The 24,385-nt window shown below is 35.9% G+C and overlaps 1 protein-coding gene across 14 annotated transcripts in view; it reads left to right on the forward strand.

The window, feature by feature from the left end:
* The window catches only part of LOC105476947 (rotatin), a 215,439-nt gene that overhangs the window by 132,015 nt on the left and 59,039 nt on the right, over positions 1-24,385 (forward strand). For all 14 annotated transcript variants that reach the window (XR_011616801.1, XR_011616800.1, XR_011616799.1 and 11 more), the window contains 6 exons: positions 84-177; positions 5,971-6,163; positions 8,195-8,285; positions 11,773-11,926; positions 14,518-14,655; positions 17,870-18,087. Coding sequence is in view for 6 of the 14 variants with exons in the window: in XM_071085198.1 (XP_070941299.1) it covers positions 84-177; positions 5,971-6,163; positions 8,195-8,285; positions 11,773-11,926; positions 14,518-14,655; positions 17,870-18,087 (888 nt within the window). In the remaining 8 variants the exon portion in view is untranslated. The remainder of the gene's footprint in view (positions 1-83; positions 178-5,970; positions 6,164-8,194; positions 8,286-11,772; positions 11,927-14,517; positions 14,656-17,869; positions 18,088-24,385) is intronic.

The raw sequence follows: 24,385 nt of genomic DNA on the forward strand, positions 1-24,385 counted from the left end.
TAAGGATATCTTGTGTGTATGTTGCCTGTGTTTCATTTTCCATACTGTAACATTAATAAGTAAAATAATTTACTGATTCATAGGTGGCACCTTCATTGGAGAGTACTGAATTTCAGCCACTTGTGCAGTCAACAACACTTGTGCCTGAAGCTTCCCATGACCAGTTTGTGGTTCAAGGTATCTTTTTAGCAAAGACATTCTACCTTCAAAAAGAAAAATGACAACTTGGTCCAGACAGATATTTTGAAAGTAAATGTCTGAAGAACAAAATTTTAATGAAATAAGTTATAGACCGTTACGAAATACATTTAGAACCAATATATCAGAAATTAATAAAACAAATGCTCTTAACTAATAAATGGAATTTGACTATCAAATAAATAGCCCATTTCACATATGGCTCCTTATTAGGTTCTTATAGGTATTTGACATTTGAATTTGGGAACTGATGGGTATAACTTAACTTTATTTTTTCCCTTCTTTTGAGAAAACACTTTTACTACAAGTAATCCACTTGAAAGTAAAGAGATTCTGGTCTTAAGTATTTTCTAAGGCTGTGCTTCCATTTACAGGCACGTAAAATGTATTGAGTCTTTATTGTATTAGAAATGCGCAATACACAATCTGGGACTTATTTTTATTAATGGCAATATATAAATTTTGCTCCTTGTACTGGGAACTGCTTCCAACCCTGCTGAGCTTCAAATTTGCAACTTTGCTTTTTTTTTTTTTAAATTCTAGGGAGTATATAAGCCTTATTCAGTAGCATTAAATGCCTGACTTGAAAGGACTATACTACCTAAAAAGAAAGTAATTTTAAACACTGGCATACATATAAGTATATGCAGAAAGAATGCTTTCTAAAACATTTAGAAAAACTTGCTGAATTAAAACTTTGAACTTTCCTTACAATATTTCTTCCAATAATTTCCTAAACAGTGTTCCATTTTGGTTTTTTAGTAATTCACGTTCACTATATATAAAATTATTTAACTGTAGAAAATACTCATTTGATCTTCTTAAGAACAAAAGGAGCAAACTCAGTTTATTTAAATGGGTAAGGACATAGGACATGAAATGAAATTTGATCATGAATTTCATGAACATTTATCTCTAAAAGCATGTTGCCTTATTCTTATTAATAACAGCTTTATTGAGATATAATTCACATACCATATAATTCACTTGTTAAAAGTGTATAGTTTATTGGTTTTAAGTATATTCAGAGTTGTGCAACTGTCACCATGATCAATTTTAGGACATTTCCATTATCCCGCAAAAAAACCCTATGCCTGTTATCAGTCACTCCCAGTCTCCGCCATTCTTGGCACTCTACGGAATCACTAATCTACTTTCCTTCTTTATAGATTTGCCCGTTTTGGACATTTTGTATAAATGGAATCATATAACATGTGGTCTTGTGTGACTGGCTTCTTTCACTTAGTGTGCTGTTTTCAAGGTTCATCCATGTTCTAGCATGTATCAGAACTTCATTTATTTATTGACGAATAATGTTCCATTGTATGTATATATTACATTTTCCCATTCATCATGTGATATAGGCATTTGTGTGGACATACAGGCTTTCTGTTTTTTGTTTGGATTACCCTTGATTTTAAATTTATTTTATTATTTTTATTTTTATTTTTTTAGGCAGTCTCACTCTCTTGCCCAGGCTGGAGTGCAGTGGTGTGATCTTGGCTCACTGCAGCCTCTGCCTCCTGGGTTCAAGTGATTCTTCTGCCTCAGCCTCCTGAGTAGCTGGGATTACAGAGGTGCAGTGCCACACCTGGCTAATTTTTGTATTTTTTGTAGAGCCTGGGTTTCACCATGTTGTCCGGGCTGGTCTCGAACCCCTGACCTCAGGTGATCTACCTGCCTTAGCCTCCCAAAGTTCTGGAATTACAGACTGAGCCACCATGCCCGTCCACAAATAGTATGCTTTAAATGTATATTTATGCAGTTTCACTGTTTGCCAATCATTTCAGCACATATATATGACCAAAAAAAAAAAAACAAAGAAAAAGAAAAGAAAGCATATAGAAGAAAGAATACCCACAGAAAGGGGAGGCGTGAACAGAGGATTAATCCTCACAATTTTGTGGTGATATATGACACTGTCAGGTATATTTCTTTTTTTTCAAAACCTGGAAATAAGATATCAGGGCATCAAATGTCCTCCTTAGTTTTACAAAATAAATTAGCAAGAAAATTGAAAAAAGATATATCAATTTATATTCTGAATTAGCTGTCTTTATGGAAAAATTCAAAAAAGATTTCTATATGCTTGCTCTAGAAGTGCTGAAGATATGTAATACATATTTTATTAATACCGAAAGATTTCCCTTGAAATCATTTGGACAATTTTCATTAGAATTATCTCAATTTAATTTTTTCCACTTTTATTTCCAAAGATTTATTATTATTTTTTAAGAGACAGGGTCTAGCTCTGTCACCCAGGCTGCAGTGCAGTGGCATGGTCATAGCTCATTGTAGTCTCGAATGCCTGGACTCAAGTAATCCTCCTGCCTCAGCTTCCCAAATGGCTGGGATTACAGGCGTAATATTTGAGGGGAAAAGAACACAAACCTGCATGTAAAAGTGAGCAGAAAACATGAAAAGATAATTCACAAAGGACCTAAAAGTAGCCTTTATCTTTGGATAAATATTATACAAATTAATACTACCCGAAGATACTTTTTTATTTATTAAATTGCCAACAATTAAGTATTGGCAGTACATTCTGTTGGCGAGGCTGTGGAAAATGAGCACTTTCATACATTGTTAGAGAAAATGCAAATTAGTATAATTTTGGAAGGGAATTTGGCAATAGATAACAGAACTATGTATTTACCTTTGATTAAACAATTCCACTTCTAGGAATTCTCTTTTATTTATCTCCAGCAATATAAAAATATATATGCACTTGATAATTTAGCAAGCATTGTTTGTAATTATAAAACACAGAAACAACACAAATGCCTGTAAGTAGGATAGTTTTTAATAAATGTATAACAATATCCAGATAATGATAAACATATAATAAAATTATTTATAAATTTATTTTTAAAATAACAATGGAGAACTATAGCTATTAGAAAGAGGGGGCTGGGCACAGCAGCTCACACCTATAATCCTAGAACTTTGGGAGGCTGAGGTGGGAGGGTCACTTTGGGCCATGAGTTTGAGACCAGCCTGGCCAATATAGTGAGACCATATCTCTACAAAATATAAAATAAATTAGCCGGGCATGGTGGTACACACTGTGGTCTCAGCTAGTCAGGAGGCTGAGGTGGGAGGATCACTTGAGCCCAGGCTTTGAGGCTTCAGTGAGTCATGATTGCACCACTAGACTCTAGCCTGGGCAACACAGTGAGACCCTTTCTCAAAAAAAAAAAAAAAAAAAAGGAAGGGAGGATATCTTCAAACAGATATGGAACAAATTTTAGGAAATATTGTCAAGTGAAGAAAGAAGCACAATGAGTATGTATAGTTTATGATATTTACAGTTTTCTACTTTTGCATATGAAAGAAGGGGAAATTTAAAATACATGTATCTATTTGTATAGAAAGAAAACAGGAAGGCACCGCTGGAAATGAATGAGATTAATTATGAGAATGGGTGGGAGTTAGGTAGGAAATAAGAGAGAATGGGAACAGTGTAGAAGAGATTGAGGGGTGGGGTAGTGACCCTTCTTTGCATGTATTTTCTTGTATAGGTTGACTTTTATAACCAAGTATGTTTTACTTGCTGAAAAGAAAAATAAAATCAACAAAAATGGGAAACGATAACATGGAATACAAACAAATTAATCCAGTTACATTTCACATGAATAGCGTTGAAGTGAGAGAGGAAGTAACCCCAGTAACTCTCAGACATATTCTTAGGACTTTAGTTCTCAGACTAATGGCAAAAAGAACTGTAACCAAGCATTGAACTCTAGTTACTAGTTTTATTTTTTGCAGTATTATTAGTTAGAAATTCCGAAACTGCTTAATGTGTTTGTAAGGCAAGGCAAATAAATAAATGTATTGTATGTAGATAATGAAAGCCAGATTTTTTACTTTCACATAAGGGAAATTACAAATATGGAAGGAGGAAGGTGTTTAATGTTGGATTATATTTGGAGTATTGAATTATATTTGGAGCTTTCAGTATGAATCAATTATTTTGTTTTTTAAGAGATGGGGTCTCGCTCTGCCATCCAGGCTGGAGTGCAGTGCTGTGATCATAGTTCACTGCAGTTGGGACCTCCTGGGCTGAAGCGATCCTCCCACCTCATCCCCTAAGTAGCCAGGATTAAAGGAATGTGCCACCATGCCTGGTTAATTTTTAAATCTTTTTGTAGAGAAAGGTTTCTCTATGTTACTCAGGCTGATCTTGAACTCCTTGCCTGAAGTGATCCTCCTGCCCCAGCCTCACAAAATTCTGGAATTATAGGCAAATGATTTTTAATTCATAGAAAAAATATGTGTTTATGTGCCCAGGGGTACGTATGTGCATGCATACATATATACACACACATTTTCTAGCTTAGAAACAATGACACGCCAAATAGCAATGTATACATTTAGTGCCCAAATCTTGTTTTCCAAACTCCGTTCTCCACTTTAGGGAATTGACACTTTGGAACAAATATCCAATGTTAGAGCTTGGGCTAGGAAAGAACAAGATGAACCTGGAACATCTTGCTGTGCCAGAAAGTAAGGGAAATGCTCAAAGGTTAATGGAGGTGTTAACTAATGCAGGTGCAGGTACCTTATTACTGTTCTAAAGTCTGAAAGTATTTTGGAGAAAAGGGAGCTCTCATACAGTGTTGTTGGGAACCACTGTGGAGAACAGAATGCAGGTTCCTCAAAAACTAAAAATAGAACCTACCCTCTCTGATCCAGCAATCCAGCTGCTGAGTATATATCCAAAAGAAAAAAAAAAGCATATCGACGAGATAGCTGCACTCTCATGTTGATTGCAACACCATTCATAATAGCCAAGATAAGGAATTAGTCTAAGTTCCGTAAGCAAATGAATGGATAAAGAAAATGAACCATATATGTACACAATGAAATATTACTCAGACAGAGAAAAGAATGAAGTCCTGTCATTTGCAGCAACAAGGATGGAACTGGAGGCCATTGTGTTAAGTGAAATAACCCAGGCACAGAAAGACAAATATTGCAGCTCATATTTGGGAACTAAAAAAAAAAGTTGAACTCATGAAGAAGATAGAGAGTAGAATGAGGGTTACCAGAGGCCAAAGCGTGGAGAGCCAGGGATAAAGACGGGATGGTTAGTGGGTACAAAATACGGTTAGGAGGAATAAGATCTAGTGTTCAGTAGCACAACAAGGTAACTATAGTTAACAGTAATTTATTGTATATTTCAAAATAACTAAAAGAGTGGCGTTGGAATGTTCCCAACACAAATGATAAATGTTTGAGGTGATGGATGTCCCAGTTACCTTGATTTGAGCATTGTACATAGTATGCCTGTATCAAAATATCATCTGTACCCCATAAATATGTACAATGATTATATATCCATAATTAATTAAAATATAATAAAAATAGTAAGATTTTACTCTGAAAAACATCAAAAGATATTTGAATTTGGATACTCTTCTGGCCCCTCGAGTTTCAGAAAAAGGATTGTAAATCATCTATTTGTTCCTCAGTGTCTGAATACTTGGGGCATGAAGTCATGTTCTACCCTTTCTGACTTGTCTCTTCTGCATATGACAATATTCGTGTGTACATATCTGCATCCACACATGGTGGAGGGTGGAGGTCAGGAGTAGCAGGGGTAGCCTGACCCCTAGCGTTAAGGTTAAGATGATCCAAGCAGCTAAGACAATTCCCTAACTATCCATTATCATTTTCAGGAACTTTCCTATGATTATAAGAACTTTTGAGTATTGTACATAGCTGTAAGGTAAATAAAATACTAATTCTTATGTTTATTTTCAATAATAGGTCACCAGGAAAGTACATCACCACGGCCACCTCATGATTCATCTCTTTCTGCCCCCCTGCCCAAACTGTGTGTTTTTGTTACTCCATCTCTTCTTTCAGCAATGTGCAGCCTCTTGGACAACCTCTTGACGATTGCTCCCAGAGACACCGCAAAGGCTCTTCGACAAGCTCATCTCATAGAACTTCTCTGTAGGTAAGAGATTAAATACTCCTAGAGAGGCATGTTAGTAGAGATAAATTTACACAAGCTGTATTCATGACTTAATATAAGATTTCACGTGACCTGGGAATACAGCTTTATTCTTTTTTAGGCTCATTGAACTCCAGGAGTTTGCTTTTGCCAGAATTGTCTTGATAGTTTTTATTTTATATCTATTAAAGCACTTGTATTAGTTTGTTATCTTGACTATTAAGGCCAAAGAAAAACTCTTGCTTTCTAAAATTCATGGATTCTAAACCTTATTTATCCCCCAGCACACTTAAGGAATATGGTGCTATCCCCTATTCTTAATGGATGTGAGGGAGTTTGGGAATTCATCTTTTTAGTGGTCATATAAGAATAATGTCCCTGGGTTGAAAAATTATTGGTTAAATTCATTTGGAGTTATTTTGTTGTGGGAAATTAAACTTTTCATCAGAAAGTATTCTGATAAAATTTAGGGAAATTAAATTCAAAGAAAAATTCTTTGAATTTTTATTACTCACTTATTTGATATTAATCAGTCTGTAACATATTTTTTCTGAATTTCTAATAAAGTATAGTAGAAAAGGACTAGATATTGAATTCAGGCTGACCTAAGATCTAATTGTAGTTCATTCACTCAGTAGCTTGCAGCCTTGGGAAATTAATCTCTACTGTGTCATTAACACCTATTTAATGGGGTTAGTGTGAGAATTAAAAGTGATGGTATCTAGGATACCCCCTTATCTACTAGTAAATGTTACTTCTCTTTTCTTCTGGTGTCCAGTTTATTCTAGCCAACCATACCCACCTCCTTTCGACCGCATGTTTATTTGCATTTCTCTGTCTCTCTGTCTCTTTACCTTGGAACATTCACCATCTGAAATGTTTTCTGTCTTTTTGCCAAATCATAGTGCCTTCTCTTTGTTTTGGGGATATTAAAAGAATTCTAAAAAATATAAACTCTAAAAGAAATATTCCTTGTTTCACCTCATTCAATTGTAATTATTCCTTTAACATGTATGATATGCAATGAGTTTGTTCTGGCTTTGATATTTATTGGTCATATTTCTACTGTGCCTACTCAGATTGGAAAAGTAACTGCTAGTCAGTTGGCTTTCCTTCCTGGATGCTCCTGCCTGAAGATGACCAAAATAGAGCTCTAGGGATAGGATATTCTTTGCTTCTTATGAGTCAGCTAAGAGCCTGATGTGGCATTGAGGCCACAGGGGCATTAAAAGACCTTTTATGACAAAGGCTTATATTTCCATACCTGTTTTTCATTTTTGACTTAAAAAAAATCCTACCTGTTTTACTTTATTTTTATTATTATTATTTTTATTTTTTTGACACGGAGTTTCACTCTTGTTGCCTAGGCTGGAGTGCAATGGCATGATCTTGGCTCACTGCAACCTCCGCCTTCTGGGTTCAAGCCATTCTCCTCTCTCAGCCTCCTGAGTAGCTGGGATTACAGGCATCCGCCACTACACCTGGCTAATTTTTGGTATTTTTAGTAGAGACGGGGTTTCACCATGTTTACCAGGCTGGTCTCGAACTCCTGACCCCAGGTGATCCGCCCGCCTTGGCCTCCCAAAGTGTTGGGATTACAGGTGCGAGCCACCGCGCCTGGCCTGTTTTACTTTATTTTGTTTTTGTTACTTTCTAAATATGAACAGTGGTTTTGCTATTTTAGCCAGTATTTTTGCTATTAGGAAAGTAACCACCAAGGTTCCTGTTACTCATTTGCTTTCTTCCTGAATGGGCCGTATTATATTTTATTCTGCTTTTAATTAGGTTTCTTTAGATATTTTCTTCACAACTCTTTGCTTCTCACTTTTCTCTGACAAGATATTTTCCTGTTTGAAGGTAACCCAGGATACAATTAGAAATTCTTCTTATTTTTATAAACATTTTCTTTACTTATAAAGATCCTTTCTCTTGAATTGTATTTGAGTTACCTTTAAACTTCAAATTCTGATTTCTTAATCGTTAATAAAAAGTATACTAATCTTCTGAAGGATTTTCTTTTTCCGATTGTCACAGCATTGCAGATGCTACCCTCATACAGACATGTGTCCAGGAACTCAGAGCCCTGCTGCCTTCATCACCTCCAGCTGAACACACTCAGGCTCAGGTAAGCATCTCAAGTCTGTTTGTGGGTTTGTTTATGTTAGGTGTCAAAAGTAAAAATCTTGTGAGGAGATACTAGTCATAGGAGAAGGATGAAAACTTCTCAAAATATACATGGTATGATGAGATTATTTGAAATATGTGACTTAAAATTTTAATATGGGACATGTTTGGATGTTAGAAAAGAGAGGTGGGGTTTGAAGACTTGGATTCTATTCTTGACTCCATCATTAACCAGCTTTAAATGTATGATCAAGTGTCTGGATATCTTGGAGCACCACTTTAATAAAGAGGGACATTGGTATAGTTCACCTCCTGCTTCTGTGATTTTAGGCTATCTCTGTTATGTCTGTTATTTACACCAAAGTTAAAGTTGTTAAAATATTTGGTGGCTAAGTTATATGTGTTTTCAAAGCCCAATTTGATAAAAGTGATGTATTATTGTTCCTTCACAGATATTTACTGTTTTAAATTCTTGCCTATAGCTAGAATCTATTTATAAAACATGCTTAACAATTATTCATGTAGCTGTTGCTAACAAAAATTTTGTTTCAAAATCAAATTTTAAGAAGGGCTGCAAGATTTTTTGGGAGGTGATGAATTAAAGATGAAGTAGACCAGTATCTCTTGCTTTGAGATGTGTTCTTTGAACTGAATAAGACAGACCCCATTACAAAGTTTGGGAACGCTACACACGTGGTCTTTGAAGCACTTGTCCTGGTGCAGTGTTTTCACCCGAGCATGCCTATTGCATAATGACTGTCTCCTCCATTTTTCTGCTCTCCATCCAGCAAATCTTTGTTGAGTACCTGCTGTGTGCCTGGATATTCTCCAAGTGAATAAAACAAAGACCCTTCCACAAGTTGGGAGAATAGATAATTAGAAAATCCATATATGCCTGATGATGATAGACATCTCAGAAGAAAAATTAAAGTGATGGCAGAGTTGGAAGGGTAGGGCCGTTCCGCTTAGGATGATTAGTCAGTGACGTGGGACCCAAAGTTAGTGAAGTTAGTCCTATGGTCATTGCAAGACCCCTGAGGTTGGGGTATGCTTGGCCTATCCAAGAAACAGCAAGGAGGGCAGAGTGGCTGGAGCAGAATCTGTGAGGGCGAGATGAGACCAGAGGCGCACAGTCAGCTCCATGAAGTCAGGGCCTTGCTGGCTGTTACATTCCGTTGTGTTCTGAGTGTCTGGCGCAGGGCTTGTCTCAAAACAGCTACTCACTTGATCCTTGTGCGATGAGTGAATAATAGCAGTAGCAACAATTATGGGTATTTGTTTTTGTTAATTCATGTAATCTTCACAATAATCATGAAGTTTCGTTAATGTCATAAAGGAAATGCCTGAGGCCCAGAGAGGTGAGTGACTTGTTCAAGGTCTCTGACATAGATTCCAACCCATGCAGGTCAGTTCCAGGGCCTACATTCTTAACCACTGCACTAGCTAGGCTTATGTAGATTAAATGCTTTTGGGCTCTTGGTATTAATATAAGATCATTCACTCATTCCAGAAATTTCTTGAGCCTCTGCTTTACCAGATTCTGTTCTAGGTGCTAGTGATACGTCCTTGAACAAAGCAGACGAACATCTCTGCTCACGTAGAGTCTGTCATAAATGCAGGAGACAGTAAGCAAGTACATAAAATGTATTTTTTCAGATAGTCACAAATGGTATGAAAAAAGTAATTGAGGATGGGTAAAAGCGGTGTGTCAGCAAGGGTGGCTATTTTTAGGTAGTGTGGTCGGAAAAGTTCTCCTAAAGGTGACACTTAAGCAGAAAGCTGGGGAGGTGAGGGAGCAGGCTGCGAGTGCCTGCAGCAGACGTCGTGGTCAGAGCCCTGGTGGCGCGTTATACTCTGCTAAAGGTATGATGTATTAAAGTTTGTGGTTGGTTGATTGGTTTTTTTTTTTGAAGAGAGCCATACATAGAAAAAGAGTTACTTTATTAACTACTCTTAATACATTAATATTTTATTTAATCTTGAATGTGATCATATACAAAAGAATCTTTAGCAATTCAGCTTTTTCTCTATAACACTTCTTGCCTCACCTGGCATGGTTTATCTATTTATGGTAAGATTTCATACATCCAGAGGTCAGACTTGCTGTAATTTCAGTAGTGTAGAATATGAATGTAATATGAAGTCTCAAGACTTCACAGCAATAAACAAATTAAATTTCACAAACTGAAGAGTTTGTGTAGTCTAGAGCCACCTACATTTTTACATAAAGTAAGTTGGCAGATTAGATAAAGGGAGGATGCATTCATCAGGAGAAGTAGGACAGAACTATTTGTAAATAGTCTGAGACCGTTGACTTCAGAGACACATACTCCACAAATTTACAACAGGCCCTCGACTCTTCATTACCCTCTTACAACCCCAGAATAAGGTGAGAGGAAGAAGTGTGTGTGTGTGTGTGTGTGTGTGTGTGTGTGTGTATACAGAGAGAGAATGACTGATTTCAGAATATCTTTATAAAATTCGCTTATATGTAACTGGCTCATTGCTTGAGGGTAGTGGACAAATGAGACATCACAGCTCATTCTTTAATTGTTACATATTCAGAGGATTATTTTTCTGAAAAGTACTTTTGCCAGTTAATACTTAACAATATTAGCATCAGGCAAATTCCAGAGATGGTTTTGTTGGTAATATTGAAGATGATTTAATTTTTTCTCTTATAGTTAATAATAGTATTTTTATACTGAGGGCAAAAATAGAACATATTTGCATTTTATTTGTAGCAATAACTAGGCTATTAGGCTAGATAGCCCCCACCCCCACTTACCCGCTTTGAAGGGTATTTTTGTAATCTATCTTTCTTTACAAAATTATAGACTTTATGGCTTTGTTATACACTTTTCTACTTCTTCCAGAATATTGATTTCATAATTTGACTACTTGAGAAATATGGAGACTTTTTTTTTCTTTTGAAACAGAGTTTTGCTCTGTCACCCAGACTGGAGTTCGGTGGTGTGATCACAGCTCACTATAGCCTCTACCTTCTGGGCTCAAGTGGTCCTCCCATCTCAGCCTCCCAAGTAGCTGGGACTGCAGGCATGCACCACCATGCCCAGCTAATTTTTATATTTTTTGTGGAAACAGGATCTCGCCATGTTGCCCAGGCTGGTCTCAAACTCCTGGGCTCAAGCCATCTGCCCACCTTGGCCTCTCAAAGGACTGGCATTACAGTACGAATGTGTTGGCCACCACATCTGGTCAAGATTTTACTTTTTAAATGAAATTTAAAACTTGACTTGGAAAATATTGCTTGTTTGGTGTATAGTTGACAGTATTAATAGGGCTGTTAATGACATGCTTATGAGAAAAATAATGCTTTGTCTGCTATGTGTTAATTTCAGATCTTGAAAAATTATGATTAATATTTTATTTTTTATTAACTTGTGTTCCAAAAGTAAAATACTGTATCACTGAGATGGGCTTTTTATATGGCATGTTTGATTTTACCCTATCTCCTTTTCAAATAGGTTTCCTTTCTCCTGGAATACCTATCCTCTTTGTCCAGGCTTCTGCAGTCATGTTTATTGGTGGAGCCTGACCTTGTGATTCAGGATGAGCTTATGAAACCTCTTATCACCAATATCGTTGGAATTCTCACCATATGTACCAAAGATGTATTAGGTAAGCTTAATTGTTTTAGTTTAGAATGTAAGTTAATAATATTGAGGAAAAAAACTTACTCTGTTCCAGAAATTCACTTGAAGGTTACTTTTCAGTTTCTTTTTGCTAGTATTTTGGAAGGCTTTGATAATATGTTTCATAGTTTGGATGTCTTTTAATGATACTACTTAAGACAAGTGTATAGTATAATAATGGACTACGCTTGAGTTTTAAGAAATGAGAGCAAAGCTCTCTATGTGATGTTAGAAAGTACAGTGAGTTCTGGGTATTAATTATTCTTATAAACTATGGCTAAGGCTAAAAACCTGATAAATCATTCCCAATAACAAGTATAAGCCAATCTAGAATATATCAAAAATTTTCTAAGGTCCTAAATTGTTGAAATGTGTATATGTTTTATGATCTAATGTTATCTTCAGAGAAAATATTTTATGATGAAAAGTTGAATGTAATGCTTAGTGGAGAAAATTAAAGCAAAGTAGGATCTTTGTCAAAATCTAATATAATTGTTTTAAAAGTGGAAATAATCATTTATAATGAAGTAATTGACCATTTGGTAATTCTCTTTACCTTTCAGTTCATTTTTATTTGAACTGTGGATTTACTTGGTTTTAGATCTGGAAAATGAAGTGTGTTATGATACCCAGCAGAGCCAGTTCTCAGCATCTCATCAGTGTTAAAATGATCTCGATGTTAAAGGAATAGTAATTCCTTACTTAGAAATTTAACAAGTGGCAGTGATATCCTAACTCAGCTTATTAGGTTAGACTGGACAAGCTCAGCAAGATGATATCACCCCCAGTTCCTAAGGAGTGAAAATTGATTCTGGGGAGAACAGGGTGAGGCAAAAACATTTTAGAAATTACAATGGTTTGTAGCCTCCCAAAGCTCAACTCTACCTGAGACAATCTTATTACTTAGTATTTCTCTTCTTGATTTTTCTTGAGAATTCCTTGAGAAACATTGATGTTGAGTTCATGGAAGATACATAAGATGTTTGCAAGACTAGTGCCACAAAACTGGGGTGAATAGATGACAGCAGCTGGAGGACCTTTGGTTAATTGTTCGATCCCAAGGTCATGTAGCAAAAGGTGGTCTGTGTATCTTGGCTGCTATTGACTGCCTTGTGAGTGCTTTTTATTGATCCTCTTGCCTTTCTGTATGATTTGGGCTTTGAAAATTAAATGGAAGTAGTATATATTTATTTAATTACATAAAAGTTGTTTAACCCATCATTAATTACATCAAGCACTGAAAGGAAAAAATATCAACAATGTCTGAATGTACATCTATTAGCTGGTTAAATTAAAAATTGTTTTCTCATATCTAGCAAAATACTTTAAAAGTTCACTAAAAATATTTTTTAAGAAGTTTTTAAATTTTTTTCTGGAAAAAATAACTTTTAAATGATTTTATAAGAGTTTATTATATTGCTATTATGTATTATGAATTGTTAATTTATGTATGTAAATTGATACATCGTGATATATAAAAATAAATAAATTACATGAAAAGTTATTTAGCAAGTATAGGTACAAAGCTAAATTTGGTGTTAATAGGTCTTTAATTTTTAACTTAATTTTCAGCTTAAATGTTTTATTCAGCTATTCTTAAGCCTGTATTGAATAAAAACAGTAAGCTCTATACTTAGCCTTTTTATGTACAAAGTACAGATGTACATATAGTACATAAAGAGATATACAGTATATCTGGGGAATTAAAACCTTATGGGGATGGCAATGAGGAAACATATTTCTAAAACAAATTCTTTAGGGAGCCACTAATGGCAAAAGGGTTGAAAAACACCAAGGATTGTCCTGGGAAGGTGCAATTTTCAAGTACCTCGTAGGAGCTCAGTACACCTAGATGGATGTTCTCTGGGTTAACGTCCTATAAAGTTTACATTATAGTGGAATTTGATAAAAGATGACAAATCCTCCTGATGGCATGGCCAGAGAGAGTCCTCGGCGACTGCTCTACAGCTTCCATTTACCTGAGTGCAGAGAAGGGAAAATGTGTCCTCATCCTAGAAGGTTAATTGCCACATCCTTAGCCATAGGAAGAGCTGCAGAATCTTCTTTTGTGTCGTGCTTTTCTTTGTGGGATGATACTTTTCTTGGTTCTTCAAAGAAATTCCTTCTTTTCTACTTTGACCTTGGCACACTGTGCTTTCCTTTCACCCCTGCACAAAGCTGCTGGAGGGGATAAAGGAAATAGGGGAAAACTTACTCTGACAAAAGTAGCACAAACAATGACATGTTTTGATAATGTGCCAATATGTAGTTCTGCAGTCATGGCTTCATATTCAGTTTGTCACACCTTCTGATTGTTCTTGAGTATGCTTTAATAAGAGCAGAGTTCGCAAGTGTGGCTTTATATGCAGGAGGGTGGAGGGGAGATATCTTAAGAAGCAATGGAAAAGAGAAGTTCATTGAAATAACTGTTGGATAATGCTGAATTAGATTTGTCTTCATTTGATAAGTACACACCCCTCATTTTCAGTGTAATGAAGTGTCTGTGTTAAGTTTCATATCTTGAAAGGTTCTTTTCCTTTGTGTTGATAACTTGAAGTGTTTTGATTAATTTTGTAGATAAAGAGTTAATATCAGCTTTTTATCACACATGGACACATTTATTTAATCTTCTGGCCACGCTCCTGAGGAAAGCTGGTGCCGTCACACTCCCGTCTATTACCGTGGCCCTGGCCAAGCACTGGACAGCAGTGATTGGTAAGAAGATACTTGCATAATCTTGGGGGCGTTCTGCTAATAAAATGAGATAATTATTCTGCTTGTTTAGATATGTAAATTCACTAAAATTAAGTAATTATGGCGTGCATATAAAAGAGATATCAGGGTGCTTGCTTTGAAAAATTTGCAGTGTTCTTGAGTGCCCCCAAAAAATGCATTTTTGAAAAATTGAAACGCAAGATAACATAAAAGTGAGTTAGAAAAGCCTGTGGTTTTATTATTTTTTTTATTTTTAAAGCTTTTTAAAGACATCATCCCTGAAGCTCTCTTTTATTGTATTGGCCACTCTTGGTTTTTTTAAATTTTACTTTGAGTTCTGGGATACTTGTGCAGAATGTGCAGGTTTGTTACACAGGAATACATGTGCCATGGTGGTTTCCTGCACCTATCAACCCATCATCTAGATTTTAAGCCCTGCATGCATTAGGTATTTGTCCTAATGCTCTCCCTCCCCTTGCTTCTCACCCCCTGACACGGTGTTTGATGTTCCCCTCCCTGTGTCCATGTGTTCTCATTGTTCAACTCTCACTTGTGAATGAGAATATGCAGTGTTTGGTTTTCTGTTCCTGTGTCAGTTTGCTGAGAATGATGGCTTCCAGCTTCATCCATGTATCTGAAAGGACATGAACTCATTCTTTTTTTATGGCTGCATGGTGTTCCATGGTGTATGTGTGCTGCATTTTCTTTATCCAGTCTGTCACTGAAGGGCGTTTGAGTTGGTTCCAAGTCTTTGCTATTGTGAACAGTGCCACAGTAAACATACATGTGCATTTGTCTTTATAGTAGGATGATTTATAAAACTTTGGGTATATACCCAGTAATGGGATTGCTGGGTCAAATGGTATTTCTGGTTCTAGATGCTTAAGGAATTGCCACACTGTCTTCCACAATGGTTGAACTAATTTATACTCCCACCAGCAGTGTAAAAGCTTTCCTGTGTTCTCCACATCCTCGCCAGCATCTGTTGTTTTCCTGACTTTTGAATAATCACCATTCTAACTGATGTGAGATGGTATCTCATTGTCGTTTTGATTTGCATTTATCTGATGACCAGTGATGATGAATTTTTTTTTTCATGTGTGTGTTGGCCACATAAATGTCGTCTTTTGAGAAGTGTCGGTTCATATCCTTCGCCCACTTTTTGATGGGGTTGTTTGTTTTTTTCTTGTGAATTTGTTTAAGTTCTTGTGAATTTGTAGATTCTGGATGTTAGACCTTTGTCAGATGGATAGATTGCAAAAATGTTCTCCCATTGTGTAGGTTGCCTGTTCACTCTGATGATAGCTTGTTTTGCTGTGCAGAAGCTCTTTAGCTTAGATCCCATTTGTCAGTTTTAAGCCTGTGGTTTTATAAAGGTACGTATGATATGATTATGAAACAATGAGATAAATTTTCTTGTATTGGTATAGAAACCGGTATCATTTCTGACATATGTGCATTGTATGCAGATACATCTTCATATATAAAATCCCGTATACATGATAACATGGAAAGTTGTGATAACTTTCTCATGACATCAGAATTTTCTTAGAGTACAGAAATGCCAAGAGTATAGTATAATTATTTTTATGTTTTTCATATGATAGTTGCCCACTAAAATAAACATGGTTATCTTAAAATAACTAATCTTTAATTTTTCATGAAGCCTCCTAAATTTTAGCATAGCAAAAAGCTGTTTTTTAACATAAATATTTAACATAACTAACATTTATGTAACCTTTTTAAACAACCTGCTTAAATGTACTCAAAATTGAGTTATTTTAAGTTTCTAAAGTACCTGCTAATTCAACTGACTGATTTTTTTTTTAACATTTAACATTTGATCATTCGGTAAAGTTAAATGCATGATACAATTTTTAACCAAAGCGATAGTAAGAATTATGGCAAAATGCATGTTTAACAAGGAACAGAATTGTTAGTTTTCTGGATATAGGACTTCTGAGTCTACCATGGAGTACAGTGTCCACACAGGATATCATTATTTTGTTTAAAATATAATAATTGAAAGAGATTGACTGATTAAGACGTTGGGATTTTCTTCTTGTATTTATTGAGGGAAAATTAGTTTATCACCTGAATCGCCAATATTATCAATAGAAAGCATGATGCTACCCACATTAGATAAATCTGGCCAGCAGCTTGTTTTGGTAAATAAAGTTTTATTGGAATATAGCCACACTCATTTACATATTTCATATGGCTGCTTTCATGCTACAACAGTTGAGGTGAATAGTTGTGAAAAAGCCAGTTTCCTGCGGAGTATAAAATACTTGCTAGTTGGCCCTTTACAGAAAAAGTTTGCTGACCTCTGACTTAAACTTTACCTGACACTGTTTCTCTAGTGATAAATACATATTAAATTCAAAACCTTCCTTCAAAATATGTGTACATTTTTATGTAATAGTAGTGCTAACCAAAAGTAACTTACTGCATGAATGGTTTTAATAATAGTAATGTTAATGAAAACATTAATAACAATTATTGATTTTTTTGCCATGGTTTTATTTTTGGTTTTTGTTTTTTTAATCAATTTCCATCTCATATGCCCATATACATTTAAAACATCTCGTGGTCACCCCATAACTTGTGTTATCTATAACAGTCTTTTCTCAGACTTGACTAATATTTGGACATCATTTAAATGAACATAATTCTTATGAAACCCCACTGCTACTTTATTTTTCTTATGTAACTTTAATTTGTACATGCCAAAATCTAAGCAAAAATTTTTGTGGTTATAATTCTCACACAAGCATAAATCTAAAATATAAAATCAAATAAAATTATAAATCCAATTTTTCAAGTTAATAAAATGTAAAACAACACATATTATTTTGATTAAACAACATCAGTGTTCATAATAGAAAATTAATAATGACTGTTTCAGTGTAAATTCCTTTTGAGTTTGGCCTGTTCTTTCTACTCTGTATTAAGTTTGTGAATCATCAGTTCATGACCACTCATGTGCTGTCTGAACTGTGAAATATTTGTTTGTACATTGTGCCAACACTGCATACTAAGTCTTGCTTTTAAGTTCTGTTTGGCATCAGCTCCTTTAAAAATTGCAACACAATCACATAAGTTGGTAATCTAGATGATCCAGAGTATAGTTACTTTAAAATCAATTTGATTTCCTTCTTTGTTTAATTTTGAAGAAATTTTCAAACATTCACATCTGAAATTATCCTTTTAGATATGTTCTGCAAATGTGCAGGCTTGTCTGCCACGTGTCCTGCCCTGTATACTGCCAGCCTGCAATTCCTTTCTATTCTCTTGACTGAAGAAGCAAAAGGGCATCTCCAGGCTAAGAGCAAAACAAATTTATGCCATAGTCCAACAATGGCTTCACTTCTTGATGAGACTCAGGAAAATCAGAAATCTCTAGAACGACTTAGTGATGTAATTCTTCAGGTATGTCATTTCTTGGTTTTTATTTAGCATTTAAATGAATTGACTTTCAGTCATGTTCTTGTTAAAAGCTTTCTCAGTCATTTAAATTAAGAAATAGTGATGCTTATTATGACTGTTTAAATGATACAAAAGTTTATCAAGTTAAATTAACTGTCTCCTTAGCCCCACCTGCTTATGTTGACCAGTTTCTTCAGTGAGTATGATGTAAAAATTTGAAGTGAAATATTACTCATCTAAATCTAACAGTTGATCAAAACAGTGTTTCATATCATGACCAAAATGAATATATTTCAGGAATGCAGTTATAGTTCAAAATTTATTGCAATTTTAAAGATACGTCTGTGTCTCTGAAAATATATTCTAAGTGACATTTGTTTTCTATAAATGGACTACAGAATTTTGGGGTTGGTTACATGCATAGGTAAGTGGACTTGTCTGGCACATTTGGAAGAAAATGCCCCCTTTCCAAGCCCTGTTGCCTGTTTTATCTTATAAAATTATGTTTACGGTCTAAACTGTGAATCAAGAATTTGACTCATCAGAAAACATTCTAAAATCACTAAAGTATTATTTTATGAGTAGATTAGTAATTTTTTAAAAACTGTGTGTTTTTAGACAAAGTTTGTGTATTTAGACAAAAAACTGTGTGTTTTAAACAAAGTTTACATTGTTTTTTACAAATAGGAATATTTTCAGTTTTTCAGTGTTTAAAATTATTCTTTTTAATCATATGGTTTTATGATTTTTGTCTTCTCACTGAAAGGTGGAAAAGTAGTAGAATTGTTTATTGAAGAATTTGCTTCAGCTTCCTAATCAGCCAGCCACATTTGGCAAAGAGAAGATTGTTTCTGTGCTGATTTGTTATAGTTCCTTTGTTGCTTAGAAGATTGTTCCTGTGCTGATTTGTTATAGTACCTTTGTTGCTTAGAATTTGGAGGTTTTCACCCACTTCTTTGCCTGTGAGAGTCACAGTATGCAGATATTTCTGGTATGACTGCTTGTGCATTTTGGGCACTAGGCTTGATTATGTTGAGATGCAGAAAGGATTGCCCGTAAGAGAGGAGAAGATGCTTCCTGATCCACCCAGGAGCTGGCCTGTGGAGAGTGTCACAGGTTCCTCGGGGACTTTGTCTCTCTTGTGCTCCAGAATCTGGTTGCCTTTCCAGCATAGATAAGAAGCCTGTTAAGGCATCCCCCATTTTCTCATCCATCTCCAGCAGCACCTTCAGAAGCCTGGATAGAGCTTTAGGGGAGAAGGTTCCTCAGAGCCTTTCTCTAAAAGCCTCTTATTTTTGGGAGGCCATAGCTTTCCCGTACCTACTACCTCACTGTCAGTTCACTCAAATTTTCTTAGTTGAAAACAAAAACTGGACATTGTCCCAGTTTTCTCATTCCCCGTCAGAACAACAGACTTTATTTCCCAATGATTAACTGAGTCTCCAGTTTTGCACTTTAAAGAATGTTGTAAGGAGGAAAATTCAAACCTTTTCAAAAGTCTCCCAACCACAACCCCTATCTAATTTAATTATAAATTTCCTAACTTTGGCTTTGGTTGGAGCACTGTACTGCTTGGGGAAAGGCTTTTGCTCTTGCTGACCCACTTCTGATCAGAGAATTTTTCAGTGACTTTACTCAGAGGAGAGTGGGGTGAGGGCAGTGTGCTGGGCCCCACCCTTCTTGCTGAGGCCAAAATGGCAATAGCTCTGGGAGCCTGGCTCTGCATGGATGACTGTGGGTGTCCTGCAACCAATCCTCCTGGACCTGGTGAAATTTAAAGACTTCCAGCCAGGCAAAGCCAGGGCTATTTTATTTCCCAACTCTTTAATCTTGTTTGTGGTGCTGTGTTTGAAGGATCCGTGATGAGACTCATGATACATATGGATCCATGTAGGGTAATGAATCAGTTTATAATAGTATACACAGGAAAAAAAAAAATCTGTGCTAGAGGAATTTGTGCAATTTACCTTGCCCTTATTTTTAGCTAATACTTTGTAATATTATTCATTATAAAAGCTTTTGTTTATAATTTTTTATGTTACCTTTTTGGACAAAGAAAATGAGATAGCCTACAGTCACAGAATATCTCAACGATTTTCCTAATGACTAGTTAATTTTCCTCTTTATTTCTTCTAAATTACAAAAAATGTGTTTCGTGAGAGTATGGGTATATTAACCAATTATTTAAACCACGTTTCCTAATAAATCATACTTCTTGTGTTCATGTAAGCAGTAGAATTTGGATACATGACATCTGTTAGAAAGGCACAGACAAGTTTAAGACAAAGTGAAGAGAGAAAGTATACTTCTGGCACACTTTTGACAAAATGTGTAATTAATGTAAGTCGGGACAGTTAATGGGCCTGTTAAATTACAAATACTGTTTTCTTTGCCCTATAGAAATAGGGTATGTGAATTAAAGTATTATTAGAATACACTCAACAGCAAAACGTTTTGATAAGTAATAAATATAGCTTACTATATGTCCATGGAGGCTGTGGGTTAGGCCGAGTGCTATATGAAGCAAAGTAAACTATAGTCTTTAAATTATCCAAAGAAATTATATTCTAAAATTGATGTCTTTCAAAGGTCCTTATTTAAGTTTTCTGTAAAGCCATACTCAAGAAACATTTGATGTGGGATGTTAGGCAGATCACTTCTTGTGATTCAGTTCTTCAAGTACAAAATGATAGGATTTTATTACATTATTACTAAGTTTCAGCTGCCTCTAAAATCTCCATCCTCCTAACAAATATTGTTAGTTCCAAATATTGGAACTTCAATTAAAATGTCTGGGCAGAGTTATCTTTTAAATGGTGCTTTATAGCACTGTCCCATAGGGGATACATGTTGAAAGTATTCATACTTACATCTTCAGTCATGTGTAAGTGTTTTTTTGTAAGTCCATGTTGAGGTGGTTTCAGACTTTGAACATTTTCTAAGAAATATTTAGCTGTCTTTTGTCCATAAAATACTGAACACATTTGACTTAGTGGAGATTTTACCTTCCCTAGTTTATGAAGATACAGTAGTCTCCTCTTATCTGTAGTTTTGCCTTTTGTGACTTCAGTTACCCATGGTTGATTGTAGTCCAAAAATATTAAATGCAAAATTTCAGAAATACACAATTCTTAAGTTTTAAATTGCATGCCATTCTGAGTAGTATGATGAAATATTGCTCTGTCTCCCCCGCGGGATGTGAATCATCCTATGTCTAGCTTACCCACGCTGCATATGATACGTGCCCATTCATCACTTAGTATAGCCATCTTGGTTATCAGACTGACAAATCACAAGATGAAGAAGGATGAGTGCATTGTAGTAAGATATTTTGAGAGAGAGAGGCCACAATCACGTAATTTTTATTATACTATTCTGTGTTATTGTTTGTTATTGCTAATCTCCTACCTGCCTAATTTATAAATTAAACTTTATTGTAGTTACATATGTATAGGAATAAAACTTAGACTATATGGAGTTGGGTACTATTCATGATTTTAGGTATCCACTGGGGGGGTGTTGGAATGGATCCCCCAAGGATAAGGGGGCCTACTGTGCTCAGTATGTTTTATTTGCAAATACATAATAGATAACAAGATCAATAAAAATCTCTCTATATGTAGTAGATTTTGTCTATAATTGATATATTAATTGAGATGTTGAATTTAATTTTGCTCCTTATATTTGATCTGATATCTAAAAGTAGTAATGCAAATGAGGAACTCTTGCGTCTTGTTTTAGATGTATTTTGTGCTCACATGTAGTGAATGGTGAAATTCAAGGGTAAATCTGTTGAAAGGAAGGCTTATATATTTAAGATACCGTTGTGTTGATGAATGTTCACTGTAATTAAAAAGCCTATTTTTACATTAAGTACCTTTTGGAAAGAAAGCAAAAAAGTCTTGACCTAGAATAGCCTCCGTCACTTAAGTGTACAGAAGGGATTAATCTAGAAAGAGCATGACATTTAGAGGAATTTTGGTTGATGAGAAGACATTATTTCTTGCTCTGTATCTTCTTGATTTTTCTCTTTTTTGTGTATTTGCATCATCTGGCAGCTAGTTATCTGTTGCTTGAGTTTATTCTCAGCCTTGCTGCCTCCAGGCTCCTCACACTTCCAGTCGTGTCCACTTGCTGTGTCGCAGAGATGCTCAGGCTGCTTTTCAGTCTGCAGTAAGTGCTGTATGGAAACTGATAGAAAGTCAGTCCTTCACTCCAGCCTTTCCTTCAGTATATGTTGGAAAGTATATGAATTGACCATAGGTTAATCCTGTTTGTTTCCTTTTTGTTTGTTTGTTTGTTTTTGGGTTGGGGCTTTGATTTCAGTTTTACCGTGTACACATTTTAGAGAACCAAACAGTTCTATCTGTAAGTTTTTACTAAAGGTAGGAGATTTTTGCCTTCATTCCTCATTTTCTCAGAGGTGACCACTTATACCTCATTTAGCTACTTTTTATAGCTTCTCTTTCGTGTCTCTAAATAACATGCTTATATTTTTTTATCTTGATTATTCAGTTTTAGATATTATCTGTTGAATTCCTACTATGGAAAATGAGACTTTAGCTTTTTTTTCATGCCCCATCCACCTACCCTACCAAAATGGGTTCCCTTCTCATTCTCCTAATATTAATATACCATAATGCCAATTAGATAATAGGCAGCATGAATGGTATTAAATTTGTGACAGTGTTACACACAATTGAACCGTGTTGCAGACAGTGTTTAACTTTCTTTTCTTGCACAGCTTTTGTTTCCCTTAGAGGTAATTATTGCATTATTTTAAAAAGTGCTGACTTTTATCACTTATAAACTCCATGCTCTTTGCTAGAATTAAATATCCTCTCGGTGTGTTCAGAATTGTCAGAACTTCATCGCTTCATCTTTTGAAATAAATCTCTTCCCAATTCCTTCTGACCCACTTGGTGCCTGTTGCCATCCTGGGGTATCCATTCACCTGTTTCTGGGAATTCCTTTACCTCTGTGCGAGGTGCAGTCTCCTGTCATCCTGGGATATTCATTCACCGGTTTCTGGGAATTCCTTTACCTCTGTGCTAGGTACAGTCTCCTGTCATCCTGAGATATCCATTCACCTGCTTCCGGGAATTCCTTTACCTCTGTGCTATGTCTCCTGCATCCTACACGCTGTCTCCCATCTCCTGTGGCCTTCTCTCCTGGTTAATGCTCTTCATTTTTGCTTAGAGTCTCTTCTCCCTTAGCTTTCAGAGAAAAGGTACCAAGGAGGTCTTTTGAGATCTAAGTGTCTGAAAGTCTTTATCTCCCTTACATGTAATTTATAGTTAGGCTAGTGAGAATTCTGGATTGGAAATCATTTACTTCAGAATTTAGAAGCCATCGTCTATTCTTTTTAATTCCAAATGTTACTATAGAAAATTCTGAAGCCCTGGCCGGGCACGGTGGCTCATGCCTGTAATCCCAGCATTTTGGAAGGCCGAGGTGGGCGGATCACGAGGTCAGGAGATCGAGACCATCCTGGCTAACACAGTGAAACCCCGTCTCTACTAAAAATACAAAAAAAAATAGCCGGGTGTGGAAGCGGGCGCCGTTAGTCCCAGCTACTCAGAAGACTGAGGCAGGAGAATGGCGTGAACCCGGGAGGCGGAGCTTGCAGTGAGCTGAGATCACGCCACTGCACTCCAACCTGGGTGACAGAGCGAGACTCCATCTCAAAAAAAAAAAAAAAAAAAAAAGAAAAAGAAAATTCTGAAGCCCTTAGAATTCCTGGTTTTCCTCTTCCTGGAAGTTTTTAGAATCTTTCCTTTTTCTCTTGTATTCTAAAATGTTTAGATGAAGCATCCAGGTGTGGATCTGTTTTAGCCATTGTGCTGGGCTCTCTTGGGCAATCTTTCCATCTATAAACTCATGCTTTCTGAATTACTTCAGAGGCATTCCCGGTACTTTGTATGCTCTGTACATTTGGAGCTCCTATTAAGTTTTTTTTTTCCTATGTAATCTCTCTCTGCTGTCTTTTCCTCTATTTATGAGAGAGTTTAGTCTCTCTTTTCTGTTTGGCAGCTTTTCTTGGTGTCTGGTAATCTTGATTATGTGCTGTATTTAAGACTGGGAAACTCAAAGCAGATTGACATCCCTGAGCATGACAGTGCGACTTTTCAATTGCTGTGCAAGGGGAGCAACGAGAGTTGTTTTGCAGGCTTGTCTTCTGGGGCTTATCAGATTCCCTGGAGAATGGTCTTCTGATCTCTTTCCTGGAGGTGAAAACTCAACTGCCAAATGTTACGTAGCCAAGTAGGAGATGACAGCTGAGGTCTCAGAATTTAGTTTG

Source organism: Macaca nemestrina, chromosome 19 (assembly GCF_043159975.1).
Source record: "Macaca nemestrina isolate mMacNem1 chromosome 19, mMacNem.hap1, whole genome shotgun sequence".
NCBI lineage: Eukaryota > Metazoa > Chordata > Mammalia > Primates > Cercopithecidae > Macaca > Macaca nemestrina.